Source organism: Anabas testudineus, chromosome 5, assembly GCF_900324465.2.
Source record: "Anabas testudineus chromosome 5, fAnaTes1.2, whole genome shotgun sequence".
NCBI classification, from domain to species: domain Eukaryota; kingdom Metazoa; phylum Chordata; class Actinopteri; order Anabantiformes; family Anabantidae; genus Anabas; species Anabas testudineus.
In genome coordinates, this window is record NC_046614.1 from 21,139,135 (window position 1) to 21,151,747 (window position 12,613).

The 12,613-nt window shown below is 40.1% G+C and overlaps 1 protein-coding gene across 2 annotated transcripts in view; it reads left to right on the forward strand.

Annotated features, from left to right (window-relative positions):
- Positions 1-878: 878 nt before the first annotated feature.
- igsf21a (immunoglobin superfamily, member 21a) overlaps positions 879-12,613 on the forward strand; it is a 151,044-nt gene continuing 139,309 nt past the window's right edge. For both annotated transcript variants that reach the window (XM_026350021.1, XM_026350022.1), the window contains exon 1: positions 879-1,017. In XM_026350021.1, coding sequence (XP_026205806.1) covers positions 879-1,017 — 139 coding nt within the window. The remainder of the gene's footprint in view (positions 1,018-12,613) is intronic.

Consider the following 12,613-nt stretch of genomic DNA (forward strand, 5'->3'; position numbering starts at 1 on the left):
TAACATGGACCTGTACAGTGAGAACGTAGCTGTCATTCCTCCTTCTGAGGAGAGGACCAGGTTATCTCGGGTGAAATACTTTGATATAGAGATTTTTTTAATCAGACAAGTTTAAAGAGGGACTTGAACCTGTCCGATTAGGTCCATTAAACAACCATAAAGTCAAAATGACTCCTAATGGATTTTAACGTTGTATGAAAAACCATATTTATTATGTTTATTTTACCCAGTTAAAGATTCATATCAGAATTTTGTGAACTAATCATGAACAACACCTTATGTAGTGAAACACACACTTTAGTCTTGATTGAATGAAGCATGTTGCCAGTGGAGTTGACTATTATTAGTATTACACATGTATTTATATTCATATAGTTGTTATGATACCACAAGGAGATCTTTAAAAATCATTTTCAAAAAAAAAAAAAAAAAATCCAACAAAAAATAAATCGGCTTAATGGACAGAATTAGAGGGTCTGAATCCAGGGTAGGATTAAGAAAAACTGTGAAATAAAAGAGCGACTGATCAGGAATGACTGTGCGTCTGTCTGGAGGGCGGGAGGAGAGAGAGAGAGGGAGAGAGAGAGAGAGGTGACTGAGGAACACAATTTCATCCAAACCACTTTGCTTTTTCCAGAGTCTCTCTGTGCTCCGCGGCTCAGCGCAGCTCCCTATTGTTTCAGCTGGGAGGGGAACAGCTCCACATCCCGTTTGCTCTGCGCTCGCAGCCGCTCAGACCCTTTTCTGCTTTTCGGGGTCTGATGCTCGGTTTTCCGTCTGAATGCTGCATTCGTTGTCAACTTCTCCGATTTCTCCACTTAAGACTTGAGCTGCATCATGAATAGTTTGGGGGCACCTTTCAGTCGCATACCTCTGGAATGGTGGGGATTACACGGCAGAAACCCGGAGAGCATGTAAACGCAGATGGAGTTTGGGATTTATTGCAAAATAAGGGAAAGATGACCGTCTTCTCGTTGTGCTTGCTCTTGTGCGCAGATCTACTGGATTTAGCCGTCGGTAAGTGTGACCCTGTCATCCATATTTCACGCAGCGGGAACCTCCTATCCATGCGTGGGGTCCAACAACATCCTAACTGTGAATGAGTTGAGTGATCCATATGTAAGTGGCCATTAACAGGACAGCCGGGTGGAGGCGATCGGTACCGTTCCTCCCTGACGCCAACTTTCCCCCCTCAACGCGAGCCAAGTCGTGGAAAGAGAGAAATCAGTGAATAATGGTGGGGGTTCAGTCCAGGCTGCACAATGCGTGGTGTCGGGATGCTCAAACGAAATGCAAGACGCGGGGAAGCAGGAGGCCTCGTTGTGTATTAAGTCTTAATTCATCTGTATTGACTATCACCAGCGTGCATGACAGCACCTACTTCACAGCACAACCCAGCTGCACCGCGGCGGCGCGCACTCCCCGGCGTTCTGGTCATCGTGGCTTTTTGCACCTCGCACAGCGTCCGAGCTCAACAGATCTTAAAGTTGGTGCCTTGACGAACATGAAAGTGCGTCTCCTCCGTGCACATCCTCGCCCTCGGCGCGTTGCGCTCGGCACCGCGGTGGCGTCGGTGTCGCATGTTTACTCTCCGTCCTGCGTTTGACGCGTTCAGATGTTGCAGGATGAAAACACAGCAGTGAAGATTCTGGATTTGAAGCAGCATGTGTTTTGTTCTAAATAATTCGTACACCGTCTTCTGTCTTTCCTTGCTTGGGACGCAGTGGTGATGGTACTGGGGATGTGCTGCAATTTAGGGGGGCAAATATTTACAACAGATAACAACCCGGAGCCATGAAGCATGTCCCCTCGCTGTTAACATATTTATTGTCCTCTCATACGGTCCCTGTGGCATTCTCCAGAGGCATTTAGTGTTTTTACATGGTGTCATACATCATTAAGACCTTACCAGGCTGCATACACATCACTTGGTTCCCTCACTGAGAGATGCAGAGAGAATTGTGCTGGACTGAGGCTGCTACTCACTGGCGGTAACAGTGTGGTGTTTGAAGTAGTCCAGATGAGAGTTCACTCCTGGCTCCAACATCAGAACAGCATGGCTCACAAACTAACCTGTTAACCCTTCTGCATTAGCTGAGGATTCGGTTGTTTTGAAGTGATTTTGACCTTCCCTGACCTGTATAGGAAATCATTATGTCAGTCCAACTTAACATAATGTTAAGTGATAAAATGCCTCTGGCTCTTGCTCTCATGATACTCAACCACATACAAGCCCTGGACTTATGTAAGGTATTTAGGGCTGCTTCAACACTGCTGTCCTCCTCTTCTGAAATGGTAATAGCTTTTTTTTTTTTTTTTTTTTTTACCAGCTTTGTTTTCTCTATATGTAACAGAGGAACTGGTTTTTCATTGACCACCCTGTAAACAAATAGTGAATGGTACAACGGATCAGGTGCTGCAGTTAGACTGCGTGGTTGCCAGTTGCTGTCGCTATATTTAAGCAACACAGATTTAGTTTTTGATGGACTTTAGATTTTTCCAGTTTTCTTTGTCTGCTAAGTTCTGAACATCACATTCAGTTGATACCTGGATACAAAATGTGTGTTTGTGTTGTGTTAGAGTTCAGTGCTCCCGTGTGACGCCCTTGAAGTGCCATGCTGTACATTTTAGATTTAGTTTCTAAACAGCTTCTCAATTCTTTGGGCCAGAGAGAAACGTTGAATGGCTCATCTTACAATGCAGATTTGATTCTGGACTAATGGTGGTACTGAGTGAAACCTGCTGCCTTGCACCATCGCTGACTGTCAGATGTGTTCTTCAGTATCTCCCAGCTTCACGCAGGCGTGCCTACAAGCTAACCTCCGCCAGTGAGAATCAGTAGTTTAGGATTTAGGATGTTGCTGTTAAGCATGTCGCAGCACCACCAGTTTCAAAAACAGGCTATATTAAGCAACTGTAAGCTCAGTGTTCCTCCATGAGTTATTACATGTTTACTGTACACACATCAGTACATCAACTATACTGTTTCTGTGTGTGAGTGTGTTTCACTAGACGCAAAAAGCAGATAACAATCATCTGGCTGCAGCAGTGCACTGTATAAACCAGACAAGGTGTCCTGGTAGACTAATGGTTAAGAGCCATACTACACCCCCACTTGAAACCACTGGCTGCTGTTAAAGAGATTTATTTTTTTTATAGTTCACTGTTAACTTCTGATTTATTATTTCTTGCTGGGGAGAAATTAATATACCCGAGAGCCCGGAATTTAATTGGGCAAATTGTGTTATTCCTCTGAATTTCACTGGATGGATGGTGCTGATTTGCTCTGCAGTCCCTTTTGTGATTTTGGTGGATAAGATGGGTGCATGCTGCATTAGTGCTGTGTTTAATTGATTTATGTTATGTCCTCACAGCATCCACCTCCACCGCCGTTTCACAGAAATAAAAACAAAAACTTTCTAATAACAATTGGCACACGTATTACTGTCTGAATTAGAGCGCCATTTAAGGGGAGAACAGATTTGCTTCAGAGCTTCACAAATTTCTTTAAGAGATTAAAAACTATAGATAAGAATGTTCAGACGCTGAACTGAAATTATATTAAATTACAGCTTTTTGAAGCTTTTTTTTTTCTGGCAAGAGCAGTTGGCTTGATATTTCCCCCTCATATTCATCCTCTGGCCTATACCGCTTTCTAAGATCTGTCCTACCTATTAGAAATCAAAGTCTCTAATGCTGTATCTTATTTCCCTTTTACCTTTTTAGAGCAAAATGTGGATGAAGTGTCTTACACAGTAATATTAGACATGTCCTCAAGCATACTAATTTCTACTGATGATAATGCGTTTCTTGAAAGCTACATGAATGTCCCTCCTTGTTTACGCTCACAGCAAGTGACAATTTGCTGTCCAATGCAATCAATTATGCATCTCTTCTCAGATGCTCATATCGTATATCTTGCTTTAATGTTTCCCGATGTCTACTGCAGTGAATAAAAGAGAATATTGTGCACAGTGTGCATTCTTAGCATGTTCTAGGCTGTATGCAAATGACGGATAGAAACGGCTTTAAGCTCAGGTCTGAACAGCTGTACGTGGGTTCAAAGAGCAATGTAGTAAAGTACAAGTTGCTTTGATTTTATGTAGATGAGGATATAAGACAAGCAGACTCTAGTGATCAGCTACCAGTAGAATGTGGTAGGAGTATTACAGGGATATCAAGGTTCATGACCCACGTTTAGAGGTCAAAGGGAGATTGAATATTAAAAAACAGATTTAAACAGCACCGTCCAACACAAAGCCCTGGCTGTAACAGTTATTGCAGCATAGAAACATGTCAATCATGTCACAGCTAAAGATGCTTAACTGTGAAACTATAGTGATGATGAACTAAACATGACATGCATGCACTATATTTGCTGAACACTGTATGTTCGAAGCTCGTATGTGTTTAAAACAGTATTTCATTTCAGATTTTTCAGTGCTAGTTTTAATTAATTTCCCATCTGATGAGTAAATCAGCTTCTATCGAGCAAATGTCTTGCTTCACAGCTCGGTACTGTAGGTTGGTTTGTAGATTGTGGATCATAGCGGTGTTGACAGATTTAACAGGTACTGGATCTCTGTTAGATCTGATGGTTTCCGGCGCACTGTGACTGTCTGCTCCTGATGGCTGGTCTTGACTCACAGGAAGTGAGAAGATATATTGGCTGGGTAAAGGGTTGTGGTTATGCCACTATCTAACAATCACCAGGCTTTGTATCTGCACTGCAGCTTTCAGCAGTTATATAAAATGATTATGCACAGATTAGGAGCTGTCTTCACTGTTTGCTTTTGCTATTGTTTGTTGGGTCAGTCATGGTGGCACTTTAAATAAATGTGCATGTGAAAACGTAACACAGAGTATCACTGGTTAAGTGCTACGGAGTCATTAGATGCTTTGCTTGTAACTCATTTAACTATTTTTGATTCACAAAGAACAACCTAGGCTCAGTAGGACTTTGTTGAAAATGATTTACAATTTAAAATCACACTATCCTCACCAGCTGATAGGACACCATCTGTCTTAAAAGTCGATTATGTATTCTGCTGATATCTCTGATGCGGCAGTGAAACCACTATTACATAAAATGAGGTGTTGGCAATTTGTAGGAAAATATTACATGTATTTCTTCTTTCTATCTGTCAGGTGGCAACTTAATGAAAAAATAAGAGTGCAGCTTACTTAGACCCAGTGACACACATCAGTCTCTTAGCCTCTTACACTTGCTAAGAGTACTTTGAAAGAAAATGAGGGGAGAAATCCTGTACAAAAGTGGTTGAGCTGCATCTAATAACTTCACTGAAGAAGTAGAAAAACAAATCCAGGATCCGGGACTTATCCATGCAGCAGCCACTGTACAGTACACCGTGTGTGACTACCAATTGTCTCCTTCAGTGATCACCTTCAATTAAAGCATGATTTTTGTTATGCTCACCTTTTAGTCTGGATCTTTTGTAACTTGAAATTCCATTTAATGTGATGAAAGAGCCATATTAAAACTTGAAACAGGTCGGTGACCCAGAAATGACAGCCTTTGTTGAAGGCCTTCAGCCAACTTTGTACATGTAGACCACTGTGCTAAAAATGAAATGGCTTTTACCGGGGGGGGGGGGGGGGGCTTTTTGGTGTCATGCAGTCCCTGCAGCATGTTAGTGAATATTTCAGGTTTATTATCTGATTATTACAGAGAACAGCTTTTACTGCTTTATAGAAAGAGTATATTTAGATTTCATAATTTCATGTTTGTTACTCAAGCAGAATAAGAGAAAATGAAATGAAATCTAAGTTTGATGTTAATAAATTAGATTGCTTATATGTATTAGGGAGGTGTAAAAGACTGCTGGCCTCCACCTGCGCCTAATTAAACTCTGTCCAGTGAAGTTTCCTGAGCACTGAACTGTTGTCTACCAAAGGGAGGAAAAATAAGTCTAAAGTGAGCTAAACAGAACATTGTTTGACATTTGTGATGAGTTTTCCAAGTACAACAACAAAGATTTTTGGAAGACAAAATTTCAGTTCTAGTGTTTTTGGTAGAGTTCTCAGTGATGAATCACAGTGTGGGTGATCTTTTAACTTTAAGATCAGCCGTATTTGTGAAGATCACGTTGTGTTGGTTCACAGGGACGCTGCAGAAACTTGTTATGCTATTATTTAACAAAATAATACAGTAACAAGACAAAAATTTCCTGAAAACAAGCAGTTTTACACTTAAACATGCACACGTTTGCTTGCTGGAGTATGATCTACTTTCTTCAGAGGCATCCATCCCAGTAGCGTGACACCCTAAAATGGCTGAGAATGATAAGCCACATATGAGAGAATAACATATTCTGAGCATTAGCATACATGCCACCCATCTTCTTTACAGGTAAATGTGTAAATGTGGAGAACAGATTAGCTCTTTGTAATTTTGGACAAAGTTAAAATGCAGTGTTTGCAGGGTATTAGTCACTTGAATGCTATTAACATGTTTTATTAAAAAGCATCTTCTGTTTCCATCAAAGACCACTTGTTGCTTGTAGCCTTAGGTCCAAGGGGTCCACTACATGGTGTACGTCTCCCACAGTGCACATAATGAGAAATGTGTAGTCTCCCACTGCCACCATAGCTTTTTGTATTTTGTTAAAGGGGAGAATGTCCTAAAAAAAAAATAGCATGCCTTTGCCTATATTGCTGAAATACATTTGCATTCTTAAGCAGTGTTCCTCCAAATGATGAAATGATAAAGCCTGTGATTAGCAGAGACAACTAAAGGCTTGGGGCAAGGAAGTTCAAACTGCACAGTAAGTTCCCCTTCTACCCCTGAAGTCCTTCATACTCAGATGTAGGCTGGCTTGCTGATGTCTTTGGCTTGCGTGGGAGTTTGAAGCAACTCTGATTCCCTCGGCAGCTGGTGGTTTGCAGAGATAGAGACAAGAGAGGAGACGCTTTGCTCAGAAAGGCCTCCCAAGACAGGCTGCATAGAGAAATTACCATTCTTGTTTGTGATCTACAGTGAGCAATGCTCATTGTCAGGATCATGTGTTTTCTCACCAGAACTGTTATTAGCAATTTTTTGTAGACATATAATTTTACCTTTTATTCTGTTGAAATTAGTACACAGTGTTAGTGGGGATTTCTTGACAGGCTTTATCAGCACTTTTACTGTATTGTCCCCTCACTGTTTCCTACATGCTAATGTGGATTATGTGATTTTGCTTATCGTGTTCAAACATGGCTGCCAAGTAATAACAATTGCTCTGCCACTGTGTCCTAACATTATCCTCCTTATTAAAGACTTTGAGAAGTGGCTTGACACTTATCTTTGCATTCATGGCCCATCAGCACTGCGGTGCACAAAATGATTTTTTTATACTGATCCTCTGATTCTTAGCATGCTTTTTATTTTAGTAATAGGAGTTTATGGAGGAATGAAAATATTATTATGCATTATAATTGTGACCTCAGTTTGAAAAGATAAAATGCTGAATCAGTAGTAAAAGGTCTGAGATAAGATCGGAGATTGTGTACTTTGTCTGCTATCAAACCAGAGACACTGAATAAATAGTCAATGCATTACTCTTTGTTTTTTGTAACTGACCAAACCTTAAAATCCCATGTGTAGCAATTACTGTATATCTTCTATTTCTATTAATTATAATACATATTTAATAAATATAATACATTCTTAAATATAACCAAAATGTTTTATTGTAACAAGCCGGGACCCTGTTTACAATTTATTTAATCTGTACACTACACTTGATATGTGGTAACTATAAATATCACAGGTCAGTGATTTGCTTTTTTTCAGGCAGTGAACGCAGCATCATAGAGGTTTCATGAAAAGTCCAGATTAGGCATGAAACGAAGGGAAAGGAGGGGAAAGAGCTCTAATCTACATATTGACGTCACTCTGGATGGGCTGAATCTGTGCAGATGGTAGTAAGGAGGGCTTGTGTTAGCTGTGCATCTTATGACAACAGATTATTTCTTTTTACACATGCTGACTTCCTCCATATGAGGCAGAGACAGCCTTTCTTCCTATTGGAGCACATCCCTGCATTTTCTATCACCAAAATTCATGAAGACATACATCTCTCACTGCAGTTCAAGCAGTTCTAGGTGAAGTGTCAGTCTGTGATGGAACAAGTCTCAGGATTCATCTGTTAATATCTGTCATTTACGGTAACATTTATCAACAAACCTTTGATCCGCTGCAGGACTAGTCATGCAAGTTCAGGGAATTAATCTCTTGAACATGTGACATGAATTATGCAATAACAGAAACTGCTGTTGCATATGGATCATAACTGTCTTTAGATATGCTTTTTTTACTCAATATTGCAAAGTTGCTTCCACTTCTTGGGTGATTCCACTTAGCATTTTGCTGCCTGCTCCTTTGTTCTGCATTTTTTTATATAAAGCAATGATCATCCAATTTATTATCGGACAATAAAGATGTCAGTCATCAATTAATTTAATCGGAAAGTGAGTGTGGCTCCTGCTTTTTACCTGGTTACACTCTGCTGCAGTACACGCTGTTCTCAGGAAAGGGGAATAAAATATTGGCAGGGAGCAGGTGAAATGACTCCTCCTAGTGCTGTTATGCTTTGAGGAATTAGCCTGTAAGTACTGCATACAGTATAATGTCATTGTGTGGGTCTGTCCTCTTCTGATTGCAATCTCTTGAGGCATGAGGTTACAAGCTGTTTATGCTGACAAACACCGATATTTAGCCTTTATGCGGTCATGTTTGCAGAGCTCACCACTCACACACAAGGTTATTTGCCATTGTTTTCTTTTGTTTTACCCAGGAACTTGAAATACATCTTCTACAGCATTAATCATTTTCTTGACTTTGACTTCAACTAGTAGATGTTTCAGGATTTATCTTTTGCAACGGTTAGTAGGTTGTGCGAGAACTCACTGACTCTAAAGGAGACAAACAAAAACTGATGAAGCAAGTCAAGGCAAAGTATACTGTATAAAAAATGACAGGGTGTTTTTCTTGGAAACAGGAGTTGAATTAAGATAGTAAATGCCATATGAATTATGCCATGTGTGGTATGGAACTCAGTTACAGTGCATGTGTTCAGAGCTTTGGATGGGTTGCTGCTTGAGAGGGTTGCCTTAGCATCTCAGCACTTATGGTTTTTATAAGTTAGATTTTTTTATTTCTTGGATAATAATCCTCAAATAGTTTATCTGACAAATGTCCAGATGTCTGGGGGAAAAAAAGAAAAAGACTGTGCTGCCCACAGATGTGTTGTGAATTCTAATTCATGGAAATTGAGTCATTCGGTTGAATCAGGAAGATGTCAGTGCTATTTGTGTACTGTGGTTACACAAACACTGGTCTCTTATTCCCACAGAGTCAGAGACTATGTTGCTGTGAATTCTAGCCTTTTACAACACATTAGATGACACTTCTGTTGTCTTCAAGTGATCCAGGTTTTATGTGAACAGAGATGTCTCTGTGAACAAAGCTGTTAAAATGACTCGCCATAACCTTTACTGCTGCTGTTAATGTTTATGTATAAATAACAGCAAAAATATCCTGCCACTACCATCATGTTAGTTAAACAGATCTTTAAACTCTTACTGAGCAGTTTCTACTCCAGAGTCTGTGCTCGTGTCATTTGTATTCTGTTTGATGCAGCACTGTGGTTTTAAGGTTAGAGGTTGTCTCTGGTCCCAATGAGTGCTAATGATTAAAGAGAATCAAACAGCTCAGATACATTTCAAACTTGTGTCCCTCAGACCAGTTTTCCTTAGACGATGGGTGGCCAAACTGAACAGGCTCAAAAATCGATGTATCCCCCATGTTATTAGACCTGTCCCTAGGTTGCATTTCTAGGTATCTTGAAAGTGATGAATATGAGGTGGGAATGGGGGAAAAAGGAAGGCTTGTAGAAAACCTTTAGCTCTGACGCAGCAGAGTAAAGTCAGCCCTGGGCAATGGATCAAGTTTGTGCTGAAACACCCCCACTGGATTGTACTTAATCAAACTTGGAAAGCAGCATGGGAAGTAATGGTGAATATGAATATGGAATGGGAGTAGGAGGAAAACAGCCTGAAGAACTGTGCACTTTAAGTGTGTAATAAGTAGATTGGCAGACTGGGAATCTCTCTTTTTTTAAGCTTTTGTCATGAACTACAGTAAAACTAACTCTTGAGTGAGTCAAGGTTGTTGCTGACAACAAAATGAAAGTGTTCCTGATGCTTTACTAAGCCTTGCTAAGTGCAGTGCTGCCATGCATTCTTCTACATCCTCTGATCGTATGAGGATGGAAGAGATGTCCCCAACTAATCCACAGGCTCCAGACTGATACAGATTGAGCCATTTTTAACAGATGTACGGTAGGCTCTTAAAGCCTGATCTGTTGTGTGCGTCAGTGAACTGCACAGCAAAACACATTCAGGAAACAGTAATATAAAAGTCTTTACTATACCTAAAATAAATATTGGATTGAACTGAGTACTGGATATTCTTCTTCGGTGTTAAGAAAATCTGGATTGTGATCACAGCAATATTGCTGACAAAATTTGGCAAACACCAGTTTTACGCCAATGTAGTTCTTAGCTTTAAAAGGACACATTTGTTTCACTATGTACTGTATTTGTGTAGTTATCTTGTCAAGCCACAATAATGTATTTTAGTGTTTTTTTGAGTGTTAGTTATGCATCTGTTTGGCAAACCAAAGGCAAATTTGAATTGAATTGCTTTCTTGTCATTTCAGCAGTTTGATTTACGAACTCGCTCAACTGTTTTTCAGTTTCCTCATGTGGCTGAATCTTCCAAGGGGAGTTGAATGTAAGAGAAAGCTCACATTAGTCTCCGTCATAGCTGACTGAACATTAGGCTACATTCTGCGGGATAGTGAGACCTCCATCATGTCATAGTATTTCTATGAGCTAGAAAACAACAGCTTCTGGATGCAGTCAGACTGCAGATTAAATAGAGGGTACAGTATTATCACTGATGCCACAACAACAAAATGTATGTTATGAAATTAAAAATAACCTGAATTTTTATTTCATTATTTTAAAAAAACATAGGGGGCAGTTCTGCACATGTTGAGTTTTGTGACATTGGTCACCCTTTAGAATCAGATGTGATGATGTATGTCGCATCCCTTCTAGCCCTTCTTTCCATTTTATTTAGCCACCATCCTGATGGGACCACGCTGGCTCCTATCAGTGTTCAGGATAATAATCTCAGTGCAAAAATACGATGAATTATGTCAGTTGTAGTGCTGGATTACTCAATATCATACTCTTTACCATTTGATCTGAGGCTATATGCTAGTTAAAATTAATCCTATTGTTTAAGCTCTACCCATGAGAGAAGACATGAGCTGACAGAAGGATTATGTTACACTGAGCTGTAGAAAGATTTGGCTGAAACACTTTTTATTCTTTTGTTTATGATCATGCACTTGTGGGAAAGAGTTAAAATGACCACAGAACTTTAATGATACACCCCTGGAGATTCAAACAACACCTTTTTAGATTGAATCCACATTGTGCTGCAATTTTAAATCTCACTTTTGAAGACAGACCAGGGCTTTATGATAAAAGCTGTTGTAAACACACTCTTGGCAAAAATCACTTGTTGTAGGAATATACCCAACAAGCGTGTTTCACTCAGTCATGCGGAGTTAAAGAAAGGAGGCAACCTGCTGCTTTACCTGTTGTTAGATTCTGCACAACTGGCACAAAACTACAAAACACACTGTATAATCTAACAGTAAAAAGACACAAATCACAATGTATTACAATGTAAAATGGCAATTATTTAAATTCTTAACAATAAAATAGTTTGTTACGCTTTCTCTTGTTTGATGCTACTGATTAAATTTTAATTAGGTGGGCTTCATATTACTTAGTATTCAAGATTTAGAAAACTTCATTATCCCAGAGGGAAATGGTTTTACCTTGTTAAAGTTGCTCTTAACTAAGAAAAGGAACCACAACCTGAAAAGATCCACACCAACACAAATACAGAATAACATCAATACAGAAAACTCAGTATGTACACAGAATGTGTAAGACGACTGAAAATAGTCAATACTAGTCTAATTTGGAAGGACAACAAATATATCACATGAAATATTGATTCTGATGAATTTCACTTGCCCACCTCCTTACAGAGGGGGAGGATTTGTACAGTTTGATGGCCACAGGTGGAAAGGATCTTCTGTGGCTTTCTGTGGAGCATGTGATGTTGACCAGTGTCTGGTTGAACGTGCTCCTCTGTCCAGCAGCACACTGTGTAGTAAATGGGTGGAAGGGTTTGTCCAGGATTAAAAGGAATTTGGACAGCATCCTCGTCTCAGCTACAACATGTAGGGGGTCCACTTAACCCCCAAAACCTTCCACCTTCACGTTGCTGCCCCAGCAGACCACAGACCAAAGCATAGAAGAAGACACTGGCCACCATGGACTCATAGAACATCCGCATGGTGCTGCTCCTTTGTTTTACTGATGTCGAGTTGAAGATGGTTGAATCCACATTAGTCCACAAAACTGTCCACCACTCCCTGGTACTCTGTGATGACTCCACCCTGTGTACGTCCTACATTTGCAGAGTCATCAGAGAACTTCTGAAGATGGCAGGACTCTGAGT